The 22,388-nt window shown below is 56.5% G+C and overlaps 2 protein-coding genes across 7 annotated transcripts in view; one reads left to right on the top strand and one right to left on the bottom strand.

Moving 5' to 3' along the window:
- The window catches only part of LOC102963439 (MORF4 family-associated protein 1), a 46,421-nt gene that overhangs the window by 3,161 nt on the left and 20,872 nt on the right, over nucleotides 1–22,388 (top strand). Inside the window, exons 2-3 of one of the 6 annotated variants that reach the window (XR_006217099.1) lie at nucleotides 3,611–3,791; nucleotides 9,027–9,313. The exons of 1 other annotated variant lie outside the window; for it this stretch is intronic. The gene's annotated coding sequence lies outside the window, so the exon portion shown is untranslated. Of the gene's footprint in view, nucleotides 1–1,958; nucleotides 3,159–3,610; nucleotides 4,033–6,932; nucleotides 8,458–9,026; nucleotides 9,368–22,388 lie in introns of those variants that run through there. 4 more of the 6 variants (XR_006217100.1, XR_006217098.1, XM_042984983.1 and 1 more) reach the window with 4 other exon arrangements.
- On the bottom strand, nucleotides 8,549–11,435 carry LOC122238133 (S100 calcium binding protein P). The gene is made up of 2 exons (XM_042984989.1): nucleotides 11,156–11,435; nucleotides 8,549–8,838 (listed from the first exon to the last, which is right to left on the bottom strand). The coding sequence occupies exons 1-2, from the start codon at nucleotides 11,291–11,293 to the stop codon at nucleotides 8,689–8,691; spliced, it is 288 nt and encodes a 95-aa protein (XP_042840923.1). The 5' UTR covers nucleotides 11,294–11,435; the 3' UTR covers nucleotides 8,549–8,688.

Raw genomic sequence — 22,388 nt, 5'->3', positions numbered from 1 at the left:
CTGCGGGGACCAGTAAAAGTGGGGAGCAGAGGAGAGAGGGCTTCATTAGAGAAATGATTCCTGTTCATGAGCTGTGCTAATGGATGCTCAAAGCCACAGGACAGGCAGGGTGCAATTTCCAGAATCGCGCTAGAGGGGGTTCGATGAGAACACATACATGTTTATAATGACAAGCCGAGGTACAGGTCTGGGAATAACGTGTGAAACAGGCATTTTTATAGGAAAGTACGTGGGCACAAAGGCAAGTCCTTTAGAGAGGCTGTTTCGGTCTCTGGAATCCTGGTCTGTGCTCCCGCCCTTCTGAATTTCTCAGTGGGAACAGAGGTAGTGCCGGGAGCCATTGAGACCGAGGAGCAAGGGAGCCTCGGGGGTCACGTTTGTAGCGCGGGAAGCTTAGTGAGGTCTGTGGGTCGGGGGAGGGGGGGGAGGTTGCGGGGGAGGCGAAGCAAGAATGTGGGCGCTGGTGCGGGTGGGAGTGGAGGGTCTGCGCTGGATCAGGGGCGTGGGAAGCACCGGCCAGCCTTTCCTGGGGTTGAGGCTCGGTGTCTCTCTGCATCCGTCAACCCCAAAGTCTTTGTGGCTACAGCCCCCAAGGTTTATTTCTCGTTCCTGTTCATATACACTGCAGGTTAGTTCCTCCGTGTTCTCTTAATTCCAGGAGCTGGCTGAAGGAGCACCCCTGTGGGGATATTAGGGACCTTGATTCAGGAAACTTAGTTACAAGTTACTTACTGATTTAAAAACAGATGCTCTGGGGGTGCAAAACTCGTATGCACGTGTTTCCCCTTGATTAACTGATTAATTGACCATGGATTGTATTCCTCCGTTGGGGTTGCATTTTATCTACTCAGTCTTTTATTTTGTTTTTTTTTTTTTTTAACGTTTATTTATTTTTGAGAGAGAGACAGAGACAGAACGCAAGCAGAGGAGGGGCAGAGAGAGAGGGAGACCCAGAATCCGAAGCGGGCTCCAGGCTCCGAGCTGTCGGCACAGAACCCAACGCGGGGCTCGAACTCGTGAACCACGAGATCACGACCTGAGCCGAAGTCAGACACTCAGCCGAGACACCCAGGCGCCCCTTACGTGTTCAGTCTCGATGCCAAGCCTCCTTCACGGTCAGGGCCTTACGAGTCTTCTGAAGCATTTTTGACCCTTGGCCCTTCTGCGGAGCACTGTGGTGACGAGCTAGTGGTCCAACTCCTGCCTGAGATGTGGTGGAATTTGGAGGCGTCCAGGACTTTGTGTGTATTTCCTGTTGTAAATCATAAATTCCGCCTCCCCCCCAGTTGGATTATGTATCTGTGGAATTGAAACGACTTCCAGGTCCCCTAGAAAATTTGAATTGCCTTCTGTCAGTTGCTCTGCAATCGGCCCATCGTGCCCAAACTCCCCTTGCTGTGAAGTCTGAAATTCTATGTTCTGTCCTCCTCTCCAGCCGTCGTTTGCCATCGGCTGGCTGGTGACGACTGAGTCTTCAATAGTGTTTTGTGGCCATACTTCTCGGGGTTTTGTTTCTTCCAAAAACATCCGAGTGTCCAGTATCCGTCCACATGGCTCACTGGGCCACTTTTCAAAGTCTCTCCTTAAGCGTTAGCTTACCAGCGAGGCCCTCTTCTTCTTCCTGTTTAAAGCAGCACTGCCAACCCCTGTCACTCTCTATCCTTCGTTTTTCTTCTCACTTGCCTGACATGTGATTACTAATTTGTGTCTTACCCACTTCTCCCCTTGGAATGTCAGCCCCTTGAGGGCAAGAGATTTTTGTTTTGTTTTTTAGAGAGCACAAGCTGGGGATTGTGCAGGGGAGGGGGCAGAGAGAGAGAGAGAGAGAGAGAGAGAGAATCTTAATCAGGCTCCACGCTCAGCTTGGAGCCCGATGTGGGGCTTGATCCCACGACCCTGTGATCATGATCTGAGCTGAAATCATGAGTCTGGATGCTCACCCGACTGAGCCACCCAGGCGCCCCAGGAATTTTTGTTTCCTGCTGAATTCCCAGCACAGAGACCAGTGCTCGGCTGCCACATGGTTGGTACACGATACTCCTTGAATGAATGAGTACCAACTCGGTATGTAAATGTAACCTAAATTTGTGTCTGCTTATCGATGCAGAGAACTCAAACCACGGAAACGTCAGTGTTATTCTTGACTCCTCCCTCCTTCTCAGCAACGCCTTCCTCGCTCTATCACTGAAGCACATTGATTCAACGTCCAGAATGCACCTTTGATTTGCCCACCCCCTCCACCCGCCCCAGGCCACTAGAGCGATGCTCTCCCAACTGGCCTCCCTCCTTACAGCTTAACACCAATCTTCCTCCTTCGCTGTCAGCTAACGTGAATTGGCTATGTTGATTCCCTGGCTTAGAACCATTTCAAAAATTCATTTTGCTACAGAAGTCTTTTTTTACTTACCACTGTTACTTAGCTCCTGCTATGTATCAGGCACTGCTCTAGGCACTGGGGGATGCAGCCGTGAAGAGGCAGTCCCAGAGTCCTGCCCCTAGTCATTCTAGTGGTGGAGATAACGGTAAACAGGGGAAATCAAGTAGCTTGTTACCTAGAGATGAGTGCCAAGGACCTTCATTCATTCATTTGACTTGAGAAATGAAAGCCCAGGAAGGATTAGAAGTCCCCAAGCTGGTAGTCTGGGGGTCAGAGCCCAGTGGGGTAAGGAGAGCATCCACGCATGGGAACAATGCGGTGCAGCTTGTCACAGCCTGAGAAGGGCAAGGAGGGCATCCGTAGAGGAAGTCAGTCCTGTGAGGTGACTCAGCCCAAGGGGAGAGAAGGGTGTGCATTCAGGGGGCAGACTGGCACAGGGACTGGAGGCTGATCAGGGAAAAGGTTTCCATGCAGGAGAGGGAGTGCCAGCAGAGGGAGAGAAAGATGAAAAGAAAGAACACTAGAATGAGCTCCATGGTATTGGGTTGAAATTGGAGGTATCCGTGTGAACTTGTGGTTCTGTGTATACATTCTACGTTTATATAGAACCACAGATGTGTGTGTATAATTTATGTACACACTTACAAATATCCCCTAGTTCTGCCTATTGGAAGCAGCTGGAAGCAGTGACATCCCAATAATCTTGAGCACCCTGGCTCTCAGATCTTGGCTTCTAAATACCATTTTCCACTAAAAGGGACCAGAACTTCATGGAGAAACGGTCAGTTCCAGAGCTGGGGCAGGGAGGGCCCAAGATGTGTGGAGACATCTGGCTGTGACGGAAAGCAAGGGGGTGTCCAAACAAGGTTGGGGATGAGTTAGAAGGACACAGAGGCCAGCTTGAATGGAAGGGCCCCACTGGCAGATTGGATACAGTGGGATCATCACAACAAACCATGGTGGCTAACGTTCACGGTGCAATGACGAATATGGGAAACCACGTATTCACTTAAATATGAACACATGAGCGAATTACATGCTTGATGAGGAACAGAACATTTATGTAGCTTCAAAGTACCTCACTACAAAATGCTAACAAGTTACAAAGGTGGCAAGAATAGCTATAGTGGAGAAGGCTTTGATTTGGGCAGTGGGAGCCCATGCAAGGCTGCTTCTGCGTCCTTTTGACGTATCCTGGTCATTCTTTGAACACATCCTTGCTTTCTGTTCTAGATACATCCTGTGCTTTTCTTTCCCCAACGCTGGGCCTGTGGCTGGCTGTTTCTTCAATCACCATCTTAATCCAGTGATCAAAGTGGACATGACCAGAAATGGGACAGATTAACACCTCGTGCCATCTGATAAGATGCCGTGAGAAGAGCATCGCATCACTTCTGGGACATTCTTGCCAAAGGTACACAACCCAGGCCCAGTCACGAGCAAACCTCAGACAACCTCAACTCGAAGGAAATTCTGCAAAATTATTAGCTCGTAATCCTCAAAAGTGTCAAGGTCATGCAAGTCTGGGAAAGGCGGCGTAAACGTGATCCCTTTGCTCTATAAAAGACCTTATTAGGAACAATTGGCTGGGCGGGGTGCCTGGGTGGCTCAGTCAGAGGAGCCTCTGACTTGGGCTCAGGTCGTGATCTCACGGTTCGTGGGTTCGAGCCCCGCGTGGGGCTCTGTGCTGACAGCTCGGAGTCTGGAGCCTGCTTCGGATTCTGTGTCTCCCTCTCTCTCTCTGCCCCTCCCCCCTCCACTTGCGCTGTGTCTCTCTCTCTCAAAAAGAAATAAACATGAAAACAAAAAAAAAGAACAGTTGGCAAAACTTGAACCGGGTCTTGAGATGAGATGGCGGTAATGGGTTGGGGTGCGTTTTCTGACGGCGGCGGCTGCCCCGTGATCACGTAGGGGGGTGCAGCTTGGAGGACATTCACTGAAGTCTTCAGGGTGGGAGATCAGCAGATCAGCGGCTTATTCTCAGATCCTGCGGAAAAATAAAATTCTTTATACTCTGCTTCTGAGTCTTCTGTAAGTGTGTGATTTCCGTGAGCTTCCAAATTTAAAGTGCCTCTAAAATGGTTGATAAAGGAAAGCTAAAGACCTTTTTGAAAGTTGAGTGTCATCTCTGGAATGTTGCCGTCGGTCTCCACCTCTTACTGGGCATTTATCGTGAACAACAGCACATAACCTCGAGTCTGTAAGCCAGCAGCGTTTTTGAATTTCTTGGTCAGGAAGTTCTTTCCAGATTCATCCTTTCAAAAGGCTGCCTCTTTGGGGCACTTGGGTGGCTCAGTCGGATACGTGTCTGACTTCGGCTCAGGTCATGATCTCACGGTCCGTGAGTTCGAGCCCCGCGTCGGGCTCTGTGCTGACAGCTCGGAGCCTGGAGCCTGTTTCAGATTCTGTGTCTCCCTCTCTCTCTGCCCCTCCCCCGCTCATGCTCTGTCTCTCAAAAATAAATAAATGTTAAAAAAATATATAGATAGATAAAGTCTGCCTCTTTTCCTTTTGACCAAGAGTTATTAATAAAATCACTAAGCATTGTTATTATTTATATGTGTGATGTTATTGCTCCTACAATTCATAACTATTATTATAACTATTGCTATTACACATTGCTTTGCCTTAAAATGCCAGAGGTTTATGGCCGAAATCTGTCAGGGTTCCTAGCTGCCGGCACAGAAGCTGACCCTAGCCAGTTAGACAGTTTCCAGAAGCTCAGGGAGGGCTTGAGAAGAGACTCAGGGTGATGATTCCAGGAGCAGACGATTCCAGGCCGCAGAAGCGGCCCGGGAGGAAGCTGGCCCTGCTCTGAGCACAGGATGCTGCTTCGGTTTACTGTGCCCTCGTCTGCCCCAGCGCCTGGACTCCCGCCGTCTGCACAGCCAGCCAGAGACAGCCCCCTAGCTCTCCCAACCCTTCACTGGCTTCACTAGCTCCTAGTCGCATTGGGCGTGGATGAATCCGATTGGTGGATGCTAGGTCACATGACAGTACTCTGGCAAGAGAGTCTAGTATTTTCAACTTAAACGGGGGTAGATAGACTTGGCACCTATCAAGGTGCATAAGTGATGAATTCCCCAAACATAAAAAGGGGTACAGATGTTGATGGCCAAAATGAGTCACAAGGATCCGCTATGCAGTGCTTATGAGGCAGATGCTGACCAAATGTGGCTTAAGCAATATGGCTTTGTATCTCCCGTAAGTCCAGAGGTACGTGGCTCTGAGTCCCGTTAGCAGCCAGGACCTCCCAGCACCATTCACAGACTGTGATGTAAGCAGCACCCACTGGGGCTGTGCAGTGGAGTGACCCTGCTGGCCACTCAAGCTCTTCTATGACCCTCTTAACTCTGTCCTCATTGCCCAGTGGCTGCAGTAGCAAGCATCACGCCGTCAACAGCAACGTCTAAGACCTGACAAAGTAAGAGGGTGCGTTTTCATAGCTATGTGCTTTGTTTCTTTTTTAATCAGGGAGGAAAATCTCTGCCAGCTAAGGGCGGCATATACGGTCGTGCAGGTCGTGCACTGCACAGCTCTAGGGGATGCCATTCATGTTACAGTCTTTGCACCTTTGATCAAGTTCTTGTGACAGTTTTCCTGCACCTGCCACTACTGGGTCTTGAGGAAGGGGGCCTTTCCCTAATTTGTAGGAACACACCTTGAAGGCTGGCTTTGGCCGTGTTCCTCAAAGCCACCGGCAGCTCTCAAATTTCCCAGCGGCCAGCGGGCAGGGATTGGCTGAGGAGCCCATATTCCTGGAGTACGTTTCTGCCACACGCCTGAACAAAACTGGGCCTCTGTGACCCAGGAGGGAAGAGGGATGGCGGCCAGTTGGGTGCATCGGTGCCCGCCCCAGTGACGAGGAGCATGCTCAAAGAGTAGGGGCTTGAGTGAGTGATTCAGAGATGGAAGAACGGGGGCCATAAAAAGGAAGGAAATTTTGCCACATGCTACAACACGGATGGACCTTGAAGACATTCTGCCAAGTGAAACAAGCCGTGAAGACAAACAGTGTACGACTCCGTTCACAGAAGTTCCCCAGAGGAGACAAATTCATGGAGGAAATAGAATAATGGGTCCAGGGCCCGGGGGACTTGCTGTCTGATGCTGTCCGATAGAGTTTCACTTTTGCAAGAAGAGAAAGTCGGGAGCTTGGTTGCACAACACTGTCAATCTACTTAACGCCGTATGTACACTTAGAAATGTTACGTGTTTTCACCGCAATTGAAAAAAACCCCAAACCTCCTTTAAGCTAGTAATCCCGGGTTACAGAGTAATGGAGTCTATTTTGGGGAAATGATCTGAGCTGGAGACGAAGTTTTAGGCGTGAACATATTAATTGAAAAGCCTACTTTTCAAAAACAAAAATAGGAGCCTGGGTGGCTCAGTTAGTTGAGTGTCTGACTCTTGGTTTCCGCTCAGGTCATGATCTCATGATTCGTGAGTTCGAGCCCCCGGTGGGGCTCTGCACCCCCCTCCCCCCCGCCTCCCCAGCCTGCCTGGGATCCTCTCTCTGCCTCTCTGCCCCTCCCCTGCTCTCTCGTGCGCGCTCTCTCTCAAAATAAGTAAGCAAACTTAAAAAAACAAAACTACGAAGAACCGTATCTTTAATAATGGGCGAATGTGGGTCCACGCATGCCGGCAAGTTCCTTGTGGCCATCAAGAAACGCAGGTTGGACATGGCTTTTGCCTTGGAGGACCTGGCTGCCGGGAGCCCCCCAGCCCCCCGGAAGTTGTGAAGCCCGCGGAGGTGACCGTGGACTTCACCCAGGAGGAAGGGGTGCTCCGCAGCCTGCCCAGGGGGCTGACAGAGCACCACAGGAGGCTGGTTTCTGGGAGCCGCGAGTGTTCGCATTCCAGAGGGAATCTCCCAGTTGTGAGGGAGGAGAGGGAGCAGCCAGATGGGGTGAAGGAAATTCCAGGGCAAGCGGGCAGCTATGGGAACTGCAGAAGCTGCTTTGGGAACTGCAGAAGCTTCTTCCAAAGCGGGACGCTTTGATACAGCCTGTCCTGAGGGGTGAAAACGGACCGGCCCTGCCTGGGGATGAGGAGGGCCGGGGACCGTGCGGGCCAGCAGAGGAGCCCCAGGTGCCCTGGAAGGAAGCGGCCAGCTGCTGTTTCCATCCCCCAGCAGTGGGGTTTTCAGCTGGAACGCGTGGGAACCACCGGGGTGAGGACTCAGAGAAGACCCCTCCCTCCAGGCTTTCAGGGTGTCAGGACGGGGGAGGCCGGGAGGGCCAGGCTCAGGCTGCGAGGCTGGAAACCTCTCCTACGACCTTGCCGCACAGGGGGGTGTTCTCCCTGTGCGTCTGGGGTGGGGGCAGAGTCTGGGGGACCCGGGTCAGGGGCCTGCACCCCAGCTATCCGCGAGGGCGGGGATCGAGGGCTCTGGTATCTGCAGCTTCGGGGGGGGGGGGGCTGCCCCCGCCGCGGGTGACAATTTGTGACTCACTTGTGAAGCAGCAGGAAGAAATCCGATTCCAGCCCCGCCTCCCCGATCGTCCCATTAGCTTGACTTTCCGTGCTTTCAATGGTGTATCCGCCCCCATCTAACCTGCCGGGGCTCCCCTCTTACAAAACCTGTGCCCTGCTCGCCCCAGCGAGGGGTAAACCACACCTCCTGCCGGTGTGTCCCCGGCCAGGCTCCGGAAGTCTCCAAACCAGGGCAAACGACTGACCTAACACCTCTGCCCTCACCTGAGTCACGCGGGTTGCGTTGCTTCATGAAGACAGTTTCATAAAACTGGAAACGCTGGCGCGGGGGGCCTTGTTCTCTGGCCCTTGGTCCCCGCCCGTCATCCGTTTCTTTTCTAAGTGTGTTTTCCTGTCTGTGTGGCGCAAGCACGTACATTAAAAAGACGGGGCTTGGAAACGCGTTTGGAGACACGGAGGGGCCAGGGTTTGGTGAGCGGCCGTCTGACCGACTGGACGGATGGATGTGTGTCCCGTGGGTCTCCTTGGATCCAGGACAGGGGGACGCTCACTTTGGGCCCAGGAAGCCACAGAAGCAGGCACGGTGCCTCGGCCAGCCTCAGCCGGGGAAAGTGGCCCCTGAACCAACCCTTACCCTGTCGCAGGTCAGGAGCACTAAGTGACCCATTAGAAAACTTGTGTTGGGGGTGGGGGCGCTGAGGGCGGAAGGAAATCATCCATTTGAGGGAGACAGGCGCGTGTCACAAGCATTTTACTGATCAGAGGGTCGGGGGCAGGCCGGGCCCAGGGAAGCAATCACCCCCAGGGTTCTGGAAGCTGGGGGCGGGTCCGGAGCCCCCCCCCCCCCCCCCCCAGGGATCTGGGTCTGCAGGGCATCAGTGGAGTCCCGCCTGCTCAAAGTATTTGTGGCAGGCGGCTGTGAGGGCGGCCACGAACACCATGAACTCGTTGAAATCCACCTCGGCGTCTCCGTTGGCGTCCAGGTCCTTGAGCAGTTTGTCCACGGCGTCCCTGTCCCTTTTATTCTGGAGACAGAGGCCCGGGGTCAGCGCGGTGGGCCCTCGGCCAAGCGCTGGGGCTGGGCGTTAGGGGCGGTGGGGGGAGGGGGGGGACATCGGAGTCACCGAGTCGCCGGGCTCTAGGAAGCTCTGAACTGCCCGAAGGTGTGTGCCGGCTCGAACTAACGCACTAACTCACGCTTTCTTTGTTTTAGGCCGAATTTGAATTGCACTATGCTGTGCAGGCGCGCGCGTTCGTGAAGTTTTGCAGGGGGTCGTCTCTGGATTGGTTAAGATGCCCTAGGGTGGTGACTATTCCCAGGAAACGCAGCCACTCGCGCGCCACCCCTGCACGCCGCCTGCTTTGCAAGGTCACCTCACTGAACCGCGTCAGGTCCACGCACCCAGCACCCGTCTGGTGCCGCGCGAGCCTCGGATCCTCACGCCCAACGGCGGGCGGCGGCACCAGCCCGGGCTCCAGGCGGGGAGGAGGAGGAGGAGGGCCCAGGGCACCCGGAGGAAGGGACACACGCAGGCTGCGTCCCCACCCCCCCGCCCCCCAGGGGTCTGGAAGTGTCCGCCCACCTGACGGCGGAGGCCCGGCCGCACCCCGTGCAGGGCCGAGACCCAGCGGCAGGAGGCGCTGCAGCCGCCGAGTTCCCGGGGGAACTGCGTCCCCGCGGCCCATTGCCCCCAGCCGCCCACGCTGAGCTCCCCAAGTTTGCGGCCGACAGCCCAGGATTGCAGCTCCGGGGGGCTTCGGCATCAGCTGGAGGCCTGCAGTACTGAGGGCCCTGAGCCCCTGCTTTGGCCAAGTGCCTAGGCAGGAGGTTGAGAATCCCGGGCTGGGCCACTGGTTCTCAAGTTGTGTTCCCCGGACCACCTGCGTCCGCCCCTCCCGCAACCCCCAGGCTTTGTTTGGTCTCAAAATCCGCATGGGTTAGACTCTTAAACTTGGTAGGTTATCAGAACATCTGCACCCACGCCCAGTGCCCCGTGGGCGGGGCGTTCCGTGAGCCTCGGGGTTTGAGGCTGTGCGCTGTAATATTAAATTCGAAAAGAAATTAAATTGCGTATGTTAGACTTTCATTCACATCAACTTTCCACGGGGAAAAGGCTGATGGAAGAGGAGAGAGGGGTGTGTTGGGGGCTTCCTTGCCTCCACAATTCTGTGTTCTTGCATTTTCGACCACAAACACATATTTATAATAGACAAAAACAGATGAACTTCATTTAAAAAAATATATATCCTCACTGCATTTACCTACTGAAACGCTCAGTGTGTTTGAAGACTGAAAATTTCAGGCTTCCATTTTCAGGAATCAGCTCAGTGTTAGAGCCCTTAGAAGGCGGGTAGGGGGGAGTTTAGTGGGGTGAGGGGGGGAGGAGGGGAGAAGAAGGGGAGCTGGAGGGGAGCAGAGAGGACGAGGATCCCTGTGGAAAGGGAAAGGAAGAGGAGGGGAGGGAGAGGGGGAGAGAGGGAGGGAGAGGGGGAGAGAGGGAGGGAGAGGGGGAGAGAGGGAGGGGAAGGAGGAAGAGGAAGGGAGGGCGAATTAGGAGAAAGAAGTAGGAGGAGGGGAAGGAGAGGGAGGAAGGAGGATGGTGGGAGAGTGGGGAAGGGGAGGGAGAGGCTGGGAAGGGGGGTAGGGAAGGGGGAATAAGGAGGGAGACAGGAGAGAGTGTGAGGAGAGGAGGGGAGGGGGGGAGGAGGGAAGAGAAGGCAGCTGGAGGGTACAGAGCAGGGAGGAGGAGTGGAGAGGGGGAAGGAGGAGGGGGAGGGGAGCGGAAGCCGGGAGGCAGAGGAGGGCAGGCCCCGGGTTTACAGGTCCCTGGGGAGGCCCCCTGGGCAGACATAGCCCACAGCAGAGTGAGACCAGCTGCCATCTGCACCCTGTCAGCCCCACTAACACCAGGCAGCGTGTGGCCCAGCAGGCAGTGCAGCAGGGGTGTTTGTGGCCCGCAGCCTTGGAGGGGTGCAGCCGTCGTGAGGGACCAGCAAACGCAGCCTCACAGATGGCCCTGGATTCCCCCACCCCACCCGCACCGCTCAGGTTCAGGTTTGCATCCCTCGCTCTCCCACTTGCCCCCCCTCCCCTGCTGAGAAAGAATCCTGGTGCTGAGTGGATTGTGACTCTAACTCCTAACTCTGGTTTTAAGGATTGACCTGGCTGCACTGGCTCCCGGCTCCCGTTCCCACAGCTCTGGAGGCCTCAGCCCCTAGGGCAGCTGATCCTTTCCTGGACCGGTAGCCTCCCCCTGCCCCCCTGCCGGCTGCTCCGGGCACCCCCTCGGCCCTCCCCGCCCTCCCTGCGTGCCCCCACCGCCCGCGCCCCTGGGCGCTCACCTGCAGGAAGCCAGGGAGCTCCTTCTCCATGAGCGTCTTCAGCTCCCCCTTGGTCAGGCTCTGCTTGTTGCCCTCGGCCCCCGCGTACCGGGCAAAGACGTCAATAATCATGCCCATGGCCGTCTCCAGTTCCGTCATGGTGCTGGATGTGGACCCACCGTCCTGCCGGGAGCTGGCTCGGCCGAGGAAATGTCCCACCGGAGGCTTGTTGGCGCCTTATAAGGCCCAGCCTCATATTGACACAGAGGGTGGGCCAAACAGGGCTGGACGGTCTGCAGGCCCTGCCCCTCCCCCCTCTGCGTTGCTCAGTCCCTGAAATGCACTGTCGACACTTCCTGAAACCTCGCCCAGCCCACACCTGTGGTGCACCCACATTTTCCCCGTGCTTCCCTTGTCTTGGGGTCATTCATCACTGATTCGCCGACACCATGGTTGGGGGACAGTAAGCGGGGGCCTGGTGGGCGTTTGTTGAGTAAGGGATGTGTGGACCGGTCCTGTCCGGTCCTCTGGCCCCTGTGCACATGGACTTGAGGGGGACCTGCACGCCGTGGGCCAGCGTCAGGGAGGCTGTCTGAGTGAACGTGGGACGCAGCACGGTTTTGCTCCCGTAGAGCTTAGCAGAACTCCAGCCAGGACCAGCTTACCCCTCGGTCCCGCTCCCCAAAGCCGCAGCTGGACGAGTGAGGCAGGCAGAGGCATCCAGGCCACACCGCTAGATGAAGGGCCCACCCTGCCCGGCCCCTCAGCCCCCCTGTCTGCTCCTGCTTTCTCCTGCCACCTGGCTAGGGGGCCCCAGGGGCACCGTGTGCTTTCCAGACCTGAAATGCTAAGCCCGTGTCTCCCGATGGCCTGTGCGGAGGACTCACAGTCTATCAGAACCTCAAGGGCCTGTGGCAGATGCAACAGAGCCCCACAGAGCCGAGCCAGAGCTCCATGAGCACCAGCCGCCTTTCCCTCGGTCCCCAGGGGGCGGCGCTTTGGGGGCCCGGCTGCCTGGCCTGGATGCCAGATACCGAGGGAACCCCAGGGTGGTGGGAGGTGAAGCCGGCTCCACACTCAGCCCCAGCCTGGCACCCTCCAGGAGCAGCAGCGGGTCCTAGGACAGTCCCTCCTCCTTTCCCAAGACCCTGCAGGGGAGGCTTAGCAAGGCCCCCGCAGGTGGACTCATGCTGTGCTGGCCAAGTCCCTCTTAGGGTGAGACTCCAGGTCCCTGTCTCCTGGGGCTTCACCAGCATGACAAAAGGGTGCCAGAGGTCCCCTCATGACACTTGTTGAAAGGGAAGGAAGAGTGTTCAGGGATGTCACAACAGGGCTTGGGACTATCGCAAGGAGAGGGGACTGGCTCAACTCCCAACACAGCAGACCAGGCTGGGGAGCAGAGGGCGGGCATCAGAGGGTGGGAAATTACTAAGAGGAGGCAGACAGGGTTGGGGGATTCTGACTGAAAGCAGGCCAAGGGCTTACCCTCCAAAGCGGGGGTGGGGAGGGGTGGTGAGGGGTGGAGAATTTGGTCAGACATCAAGGGTGGGGAGGTGACTTCCAGATTCTTGCTACAGCTGGGCTGGGCGGGCAGAAGACAGACAGGCCCAAGGAGGGGGCAGGTGCAGAGGAGACTGAAGGCGGGTCAAGGGGAGTCTGCCAGACCCAGGGGTGAAGACCCGGCTGGGGGCCAGCAGGGGCTGGCCAGCATTATCTAGGACACGGCAGAGGATGCTTCTCCTCCCCCACCCCGATAATTTAGTGAGGAGTGTGTGGGTTTTTTCCAATGTTTTGTTTTCAAACTTGTCACAAAAGTCAAAGCAAGCCCAAAGACCTCTCCTGATGGAGATCTTTGTAAAAAGATTTTTTTAAGGTTTATTTATTTTTGAGAGAGAGACACACACACACACAGAGTGTGTGAGGGGGAGGGGCAGAGACAGAGGGAGACACAGGCTCCGAAGCGGGCTCCAGGCTCTGAGCTGTCAGCACAGAGCCTGACGCGGGGCTCGAACTCACACACAATGAGACGGTGACCTGAGCTGAAGTCAGACACTTAACCGACTGAGCCACCCAGGCACCCCATCTTTGTGGGGATTTTTTTTTAAAGCAGTTAGATGATCACCGTCAGAGTAAACGCAGAAAAGAAGGCCCAGCGGAAGTCACTGACCGCCTCTGACAGCTGACCATGCAGGAGGTAACATGGGGGCATGTGACTTTTTTTTTTTTTTTTTTACATTTATTCATTTTTGAGAGACAGAGAGAGACAGAGCACAAGCGGAGGAGGGGCAGAGAGAGAGAAAGGGAGACACAGAATCCAAAGCAGGCTCCAGGCTCCGAGCTAGAGCCCGACGCGGGGCTCGAACCCCCAAACCTCGAGATCATGGCCTGAGCCGAAGTCGGACGCTCAACCGCCTGAGCCACCCAGGCGCCCCTTGTGACTAACTTTCCAGATAGGTCTCCACTCTTAACATTTTAACAGCAACTGCTGTTACAGAGAAAACCACAGGTCCGAGTGGTGTCACTTGGGCCGAGTCCCCAAACTGGGCCTCCAGACCTGATCTAGCTGCAGGTCTGGCCTCCCCCAGGAATGCAACCTGACCAACGGGTCAGAATTATCTGATCAGCCCAGTGAAGTAGCTGGCCTCAGCCCCTTCCCCCCAAAGACAGATGGTCTGCAGGCGATTCCCTGATTCCCTACCTCCCTACCCAGGGAAAGTGTGCTGGCCCGCACGGTCCTTTTGCTGATAACCTCTCCCAGCCCCTTTCCTGTAAAAACCTTCCATTTTGTACACCTCCTGGGAGCTCCCCTCTACTTGCTATCTGGGGTGCTGTCCAGTTCCTGAATCCCTTAACAAAGCCAACGAGCCCTTCAAGTGTACTAGGTTGAATTTTGTTTTTTAACACTACATTTGTCTGCAAAGCTGGTTTCTTCCCGAAAGGAGATGGCAAATTGCATCACGCAGAAAAACCTTTCTGTCCCCGAGCAGGTTCGGGGTGATCTTTCATCCTACCCTCCAGACCTGGGCGCCCCGCGGTCGCTGGTGCCCCTTTACAGCATGGAGATTCTGTGGGGTCCCCGGATAACAGGAGCGTCAGGGGTCACAGGATCTGGGAGACTGTGGTCTTCGCGGGCCAGCCTGTCGGGAAGGGACCAGCGTGGCTCTTCGGAGGAGCCTGAGCTGGGAGAGAAAAGTGCTCCCGTCTCAGCACAAATGCCTCCTCGAATTATGCTCCCCGGAATCGTCTACCAGGCTGAGCCAGCCCTCTGCATGTGGGCCCTCCCCCACATCCAGCACAGCATGCAGGGCAAACAGGAACCACAGAAAGACAAAGACCTGGGAGGCCCTCCCCAAGAGACAAAAGGCTGCCTGCCCACTAGGAGCCCAGAGTGTCGCCCACTTCTGGGGGGGACGGGCTGCCAGGAAATGTCTCCTGTGGGTCCGGGCCCTGGGTGGGGTCAGGGGCTTTCGGGGAAAGGCACGTGGGCAGTGGGGCAGGTGAGGCGTGGCCTGCCATGGGAACAGCTCGGCAGGCTCTGGGGTCCGGATCACTGGGAGGAAGACATCTATGCTCAGCAAACATGACCCAAGGCCCCTCGCGTGTGGCCCAGGTCGGCACAGACCCATCAGGCACAGGCCCCAAGCCATGTTGGTGCGGCCAGTTCTGAGTCACCCAGGCCCCTGCACGGGGTTGGGGGTGCAGGCCCTGACCTCTGGGGTGCCCGGCCAGAGACAGGCCCGTGAGGGCGAGGAGGGAGAGCAGAGGGGCACGGAGGCCCTGGGCCAGGGCAGCACCCGCAGGGTGAAGGGAGGTCTGTGGTTGGGGGTGGGCGTGGAGAGCCAGACCCTTGGAATAGGGGGCAAAGGGGCACAGCGAAGGAACAGAGGCACAAAGAATGCCGCTTTGGAGGGGGGAAATTGGAGTGGGCTGAAGAGGAGAACGGGCCCAGAGCAGGAAAGGCCCTGCAGGCCGGCCTCACTGGGACCTGGTCCCAGAAACCGGGTCCTCATAGCCCTGATGGCACAGTAGAGCTCCTGGGGGACTTTAAACGCCAGCTGTCAGGGTCCCGCCACACCCCCCCCCCCCCCCCCCCCCCGAGCTGCAATTTCATTGGGCTGCACTGCCCCAAAGCTTCCCAGGTGACCCTGCTGTGCGGCCAGGTGGAGACCAGATGGGCTGGAGGGTTTGCAGCCGGAAAGAGACAGGTCCGATTTTCCTTTTAGGTGAACTCAGCAGCTGGTAGGAGCTTCAGATAAGGAGGGTGAGAATGGAGGCAGGGAGGCCAGGGCGAAGGCTGCGGGGTAAGGAGCCCTCCGGCCCTGAAAGTTCAGGGGTCCTGTAGTCACTGCCCAAAGGACATCTGGGAACTGGGGGAGGCCTCAACAGGGGGAAGAAAAGAGAAGGAAGAGGAGGGGGCCGCAGCATCTGATGCACGCGTTGCAGAAGGGGAAACTGAGGCTCAGAGCGAGGACGTGGGTGAGAAGCCCAGGCTCCTCTCCACTCTCACTGCACAAACCGGTTTGATCCTCAGTAACGTAGCAGACAAATATTTGCTGAGGGAGGAGGCTGAGAGAGTTGAGGAAATGAGCTTCTCAGGAATAAGCTGAATGTCAGGGGTCATGCATGTACCATGTAGCTGTGAGGGCAGAGGCCCTGTCTTCGCCCCGGGCACAGGACTCCTGGGAAGGTGGCAGTGAGCCCTGGGCCCCCGAGCAGCCACCTGCAAACCTTTCTCCAGTCTCCCCTGGTCTTCCCTCTGAAAGCTGGAAGTGACATCCGGAGAAGCAGCAGCCACGTTGCCACCATGTGGATGAGGCCATGATGGATTCTTGTGGCTCGTGACTGGAAGCATTCCCAACTGGCTGTGCTAGCTTTCTGGGGCTGCTGTAATCCATGACCACAAACTAGGTGCTGAGAATACCGGAAATGGGTCTTCCCACAGTTCTGCAAGTCCAAACTCACGCTGTCAGCAGGGCTGGTTTCTTCCTGGGGCCTCAGAGGGAGACTGTTCCCTGCCTCTCTCTTAGCTTCCGGTGACTGCCTGAAGTCCTTGGGATCCCTGGGCTTGCAGGCCGCTTACCTCCAATTTCTGCCTACGTGGACGCTGCCGAAGGGCCTCGACGGAGAGAAAAAAGCCCACCCTCACTGCCATCCCCGATGCCCTACAGCCCCCGACACAGGGGCTCAGGGCCTCCTCCAGAGCCACACCTTAGGAAACTTTGCGGAGTTTTCTTCTGCGAGTCAAGACTTGCAGGTGATAGGGATCAGAAAAGCCGTGACCGTTTGGGCTGCTCAGAGTAAAATCCAGGCTGGCTGACGTAAAGGGGGCTCAAGACACCTTTCTACATATTTAACCCCCTGCCTGGCTGACTCTCACATGTTCACATCCTTCCAGTGTCTGTCTCATGGGATCCCCGACACTAGCCTCAATTCTGCCCCATGATCTGCCTTTTAAGCAGAAGCACAGGGGATGCTGGGAAGAGTGGTGGCAGGAACCCGTCTCCTGTCCCTGGGCGCCTGGGGCCTACCTGGCCTTAGCCCCGCTGGGCAGCTGACACGCCGCGTGACTGGCGCGTCCCTTTGCCCCTGCAGGACGACTTTCCTCACCTGTAAAATGAACGCTTCAGATTAGACCCGCTCCAGGACTCTGAACTCCTGAGTCCCACCTTTTCAAGGTGCCCGTTATCCTTGGGGTGCACAGGGTGTGCTGGGTGTTCTGGAACAACCGGGGTCTTAAAAATATTCCTATTTAGGTCGAGAAGCTCACAGAAAATCTCGAGCTAAAGCAGGAGCCTCGCAGTGACCTGTGGTTTTCCATCTCCCGGGCCCTTTTGTCCAGTTCCTGCAAGATGGTCCCTGCCGCCCCGCTAGCCGGCCGTGGGACCCGGCATCCTGACCTGTGTGAGCGGGGCTCGTCCCCTCCCCTAGGCGGGTCTTGTGTGAGCACAGGGCTGATCTCGAGAACACAGAGGAAGAGGTGTGGCCTCGCCGAAGCCACTGTGATGCTCGAAGTCAGCTCGTCCCACACTTGCAGGCTGCCTGTCCCCCAAACTCCGCTTCCCAGCCCCGCCAGGGCCGAGCGTCAGGCTCCGGGCCGAATTCTCTGATGTGGGGCGGGGGAGCCGGTTCCCCGGGTCGACAGGGTTGGGTTGGAGTCTGACTCTGCCGCGTACTGGTGGGGGACCTCCGGGAGCTCAGTTTTCCCCTCGAGATGAAGCGTAACCCGAGGGTTGTGATGGGGAGGGACAGGTCGCCCGCTGACGGCTGCAACGGGCGATGTCAGGCGCCAGCCTGGCTGGACCACGGGGTCCAGCGCCAGTCTGGGTGTTGCTGCAAAGATACTGCTCAGTGGACTTGCAGGGAGGCAGGTGACCCGCCGTGTGGGTGGGCCTCACCCAAACAGCGGACGTCCTCAAGAGAAAAGACCGAGGTTTCCAGGACAGCAAGGGACAGGAAGGAATTCTACTCCAGACCGCAGAGCAGAAGCGCTGCCCGTTTCCAGCCCGCAGAAAGTGGGCTCAAGACGGACATCGACGCTGCTCTCAATCTCCAGCCCGCGGGCCGGCCCCGCGATTTTACACTTGCCGAGTGCCCACAATTGTGTGAGCCAATTCCCTACGGCCGTGCTCTGTTCCTAACTCGGAAACCCCACCGGGCACACATTCCTGCGAGAGCTGGGCAGCCAAGCTCCCCTTCCTTGCCCCTTCCTTGCCCGACACTCGGACTTTTGCGCGCTCCGGCGACGTGACTTTTCCCGGGCGCTGGCCCGCTCCGGGTTCGGCTTAGCAAACACGCGGAGAGGAGAACCCTTTGCTGGCACTGGGCTCGCGGCTGTCAGCGCGGAGCCCGCTTCAGATCCCCTCCTCTCCCTGCCCCTCCCCCACTCGCTCCCTCTCTCTCTCAAAAATAGACCTTAAAATTTTTTATTTTGTACTTACGATTTTAGTATTATTTTGCTTTTTAAATCTAGGGAAGTATAAAAGAACCAAAACAACGGACCCTGCCCTTCCCACTCGGATAACTTCTGTTGACACAACAGGGGGCTCCTGAGCGGTCTGGGGGCCCAGCTGGGCTAGAAGGCACGGGCCAGGACCGAGAACACTTGCACTGCCCAGCACCCCCGCTCCAAGGGAAGTACTGCCAGGTGCTCGTGATTCCTTCCAGAAGCGTCTGCGTGTGCCCCAGCTTCCAGGAATCCGCCTGCGCGGCAGTCTATCTGTGTCCTTCCTTTCGGGCTCACGAGCGCCATCGTCCACCCTGATCCGCAGGTGCTTTCCCACCCAACCCCTCCCGGCAAGGGCTCAGCGCGGCCTCATCCTTCTCTCCCGGCCCCTTTGGGGACAGCCTCCTTAGCCTCTACCCATCCTTCCAGCCTCCCTCCCATGGCACCGCTCCCACAGGGCTGCCCCACCGGTGGCTTGGGAGCTCCGCAAAGGCTGGGGTAGGGGGCCCAACCCTCCTCTGAGTGTCCAGAGACCAACCCAGGGCCCTTTCCTGGAGCTGCGGGGGGTGTCAGGACAGGGATGGAGGTAGGCGGCCAGGAGGCTCCGGGCGGGTATCAGAAGCCAGGGCCGAAGGGGTCAGGGTCAAGGCGAGGGCCGGCATCCTGTCACATCGTGCCACCCGTGACAGGCTCGTGACCCCCCACAGCTGTGTGAGGAAAGCTGGCCGGTGTCTCTCCACCGTTAAAAGCGTTCTCCCAGGCGCACGGTCGTCAAGATTTAAACAAACTGTCCTTCTCCCCGCACTTCCCACCCTCCACCCTTGTGCTCCAGCAGCAAACACCTTGGCCATCCTTCACATCCAAGGACACCACCTTGTGGTCTAGCTTAGATCAGCGCTGCAGTGGAAGGCGTGCTTTGCCCGGGTCTAACCCTGCGCTTTCCCTCCGCTAACCTGCCAGCAGGGGGCCTGCATTAATGGACTGAGGCTGAGCGGCTGTGACCAAGACCTCAGGGTCCACCAAGCACAGCGGTCACCAGGGGCTGTCCGTTTGTGGGAGGGGACAGAATGGATCTGACACATACTACGCGGATGACGGGAGGGCCTCCGCGTCGGTGAGGGGCTGACCCGCACGCCCACCTCGCCGCCACAAGGTACCTGCTGGGTGACGTTTGGGGCAGGCACAGCCCGAGTCTGCCGAATGGTGCCGAGGCCTCTGAGCTGTGGGCAGAGGGCCGCTCGGGGTCCGGGGGGAAGCAGAGGGGCGGTGAGCTCCCCGGCATCACCAGGGAAGCCAGGTGAGTGGCTGTTCCACCAGAAAGCCACAACACTGCCATCTTGTGTGGGCTTTTCAGGTCACCGCCCCAGGAGACGTTGGGGGACGGGGGCGGGAGGGGGGCGACTCTGGTTCATGGTTCATAAATCCATTACCATCCAACACGGAACCCCAGAATCAAGTGGGACTGCTCCAGGAGGGAGAGGGACCCAAGAGGCCATGGAGGGGAGGGTGGGGCAGGGCAGGGTGAGCTGTGGGATCAATTGCGACGGGAGTGCCTCAGCAGGGCTGCAGGTCCCCAAGCAAGTGGAGTTCAGGCCTCTCAGGGGAAGCAGGAAGGTGCTGGGTAAGGGGCATGTGGACCGTGGCTGGAATGTTCCCAAAGGAAATGTTCTAGAAATGGAATGCCAGTGCTGAGGCGCCTCTGGCTGCTGGTTTCAGACAGAACTGCAGGGAAGCCTATGTTAACTCAACCAGAGGCTGGCGGGGAAGAGAGAGGCGCGGACTTGTCGTGGGGAGCCAGAGGGGCAAGCTGCTGCCAGGGCCATGCTCGGCCTGCGTCATCTGTCACGCAGGTCGGTCCCACCAACAGGCGCCTCTCTCCATGTCACACATCGTCAAAGAAGGAAGAAACCCTCCCTTGAGCCACTGCCCGGTCACATTTCTCTGCCCCACTCCACAGCAGAATTCCTTCAGAGTGCTCTGTGTTCTCTCTCCATTCTTACTCCCTTTTAGATACGGTGGAATGTGGTGGAATGTTCGCAGTGTTCCAGAGGCAACAACCCGTGCACAGGCCCTGGGGCCATCACATGATCGTCAAGGCTAGGGAACAGCCAAACAAGCAGCACTAAGGAGCTGGGGTTGGAGACTGCGGAAGCCGGCCCACCCTGTGGTCCTTTCCACTCTATGGTCCACTCTATGGTCCTGACCGCGGAGTTGGTTCCAAGAGATACCTGAATTCTCATTACACACCCAGCGAAACCATTATTCCAAGAATAAGGACACACAGGGGCGCCTGGGTGGCTCAGTTGGTTAAACGCCCTACTCTGGATTTCAGCTCGGGTCATGATCTCATGGCCTCTGAGTTCAAGCCCGGCATCGGGCTCTGCGCTGACAGTGTGGAGCCTGCATGGGATTCTCCCTCTCTCAAAAAACAAATGAACAAAAGATCGCATATCCTAGTGTTTAGATCCTTACGTATTTTAGGACGACAGAGATACCATACACTTTAAATTCTGGTAAGCTAATTATGCACGTACACATTTTGAAGGGGATAATTAAAGGAATAGGAAAAGAGTATATGAGTTTTAAACCAGTGAAGTGGGGAGGAAAGAATTTAAAAAAACTTACTCCATAGTAAGGCAAGAAAGGAAATGGGAATGTGGAACGGGTCAAAATAAGATGGTAAACATAAATCCGCATATGTTGCAATTACAATAGACGTGCAAGGATGTCATTCTCAAGCCAAAACGCAAGAGACTGTCGACCTGGATAAAAAATCCAAAACATACAAAATCAAGACACGCTTATGAAATGTCGAGGCACAGAAGAACTGAAGCGAAAATGATCAAAAATTACAAAGCAAACGCGAGCTGGGGCGGCTGACCGCAGACCAAAACTAGTGCCAGACGGAGGGTCACCACATGATCCAAGTTCCAACAGGAAGGGAGGACCTTTCTAATCAGTGCCCACTGACACAGTTTCAAAGGGCCTGAACAAAGAGCGGACAGAAGTACAGGGACAAACCGACAATCCGCCATCGGAGGGAGTTCAACAGGCCCGAAAGAGGACTGCTGGGTCAGGCAGGGATGTTTCAAGGGACTGAAACAAACACTGAGGCACTCTCCGTCCGTCCCTGAGTGGCGGAGCCGAGGGAACGAAGCTGTGCCCAAGGGAGCTGAGGAATGTGGGTGAACACGTGTGACTCTCGGTGACGCTGAATCAATGACCCGACTGTACAGCCCAGCCCGAGTTCAGGGCGCCTCGGGCTATCCAAGAACTGCATCATGGGTGTCCCCAGATGACCCAGGAGTGGGGGTGGAGGAAGATCAAAGATCATTTGTTCAGTGCCCTTTTCCGGAGAACGTCTCAGGCCTGCGAGGAACCCAACCGCCCTCTGTCCAATCGGACTCGGTCCAGATACAGGACCCGTGTGCAAGTCCCAGGGGAGCCGGACCTCCCCGTGAGCTCCCAAAGCCCAGGAGAAGGCCTCCTGACACACACAGGCCTTCAAAGCTCTGCCTCAAGGGCCAGGGCTGAGACTGTCCAAGAGCTGGCTGGTTCCTTACGTGAACTGGAGACAAGGTGAATGTCAAGGCCCCAAGGAAGCCCAAAGACAAGACAGTGCCAAACCATCATCTTACGGTGGCCCAGAGTTGCCCGCCCAGGGTCACAAAGCCAGTTCCTGAGGGTTCCTGCAGCCCCAGTTTCCTCACCTGAACTACGAGGACAGTAAAATGATCGCTCGAGTTTGTGAAAATCAGATAACATATGTTAAGTGTCAAATGCCAAGGAGATTCTTCTAATATAGACTTTTGTCTTATCATTCCACACATCCAGGGTCCTGACCCCAGACGGGAGCCGTAGGACCCTGGCTGTGGGCTGACAGCGAGAACAGGATCAACGCAGTTTTCACTTTTGAGCTCCTTGAGTTTAGCATTTGACCTATTCCATCCCATTCACGTCTTAGAAACACTTTATTCATGAGTACAAAGGTAACAATACCGATCACCAGCGTTTAGAAAAGGAAACAGACTCCCAAAGAATCCCCATTTCCACCCCCCACCCTCCATGTGACCCTGCCGCACCATCACCCACTGTCTGGCCTTAGGGGACAGCGAGGTGAGGGACCTCAGAGGCTGGTGCTTCCAGAGAGGGGGGTGCAGACCCTCAGTCCTCAACCCTGGCAACGCCAGCCCTGCTTGGCTGTGTTCACAGTCCTCCCGGGATCACTCACTGGCCAAGAGCCACGGCACAGCGCACGACTGCCCTTCTAATAAAAGGACCGCAGGCTTAGGGGCCGGTTGGATAGGAAAT

This window comes from Panthera tigris, chromosome B1 (genome assembly GCF_018350195.1).
Source record: "Panthera tigris isolate Pti1 chromosome B1, P.tigris_Pti1_mat1.1, whole genome shotgun sequence".
Lineage (NCBI taxonomy): Eukaryota > Metazoa > Chordata > Mammalia > Carnivora > Felidae > Panthera > Panthera tigris.
The sequence above is the reverse complement of the archived record's forward strand: the minus strand, read 5'-3'. Positions and strand labels throughout refer to the sequence as shown.

Excerpts from the sequence above, each read along its gene's own strand:
- LOC122238133 (XM_042984989.1), bottom strand. The coding sequence starts at position 11,293 with ATGACGGAACTGGAGACGGCCATGGGCATGATTATTGACGTCTTTGCC. Across the intron at positions 8,839-11,155 it reads AGCTCCCTGGCTTCCTGCAG|AATAAAAGGGACAGGGACGC; the intron begins GTGAGCGCCCAG and ends CTCTGTCTCCAG.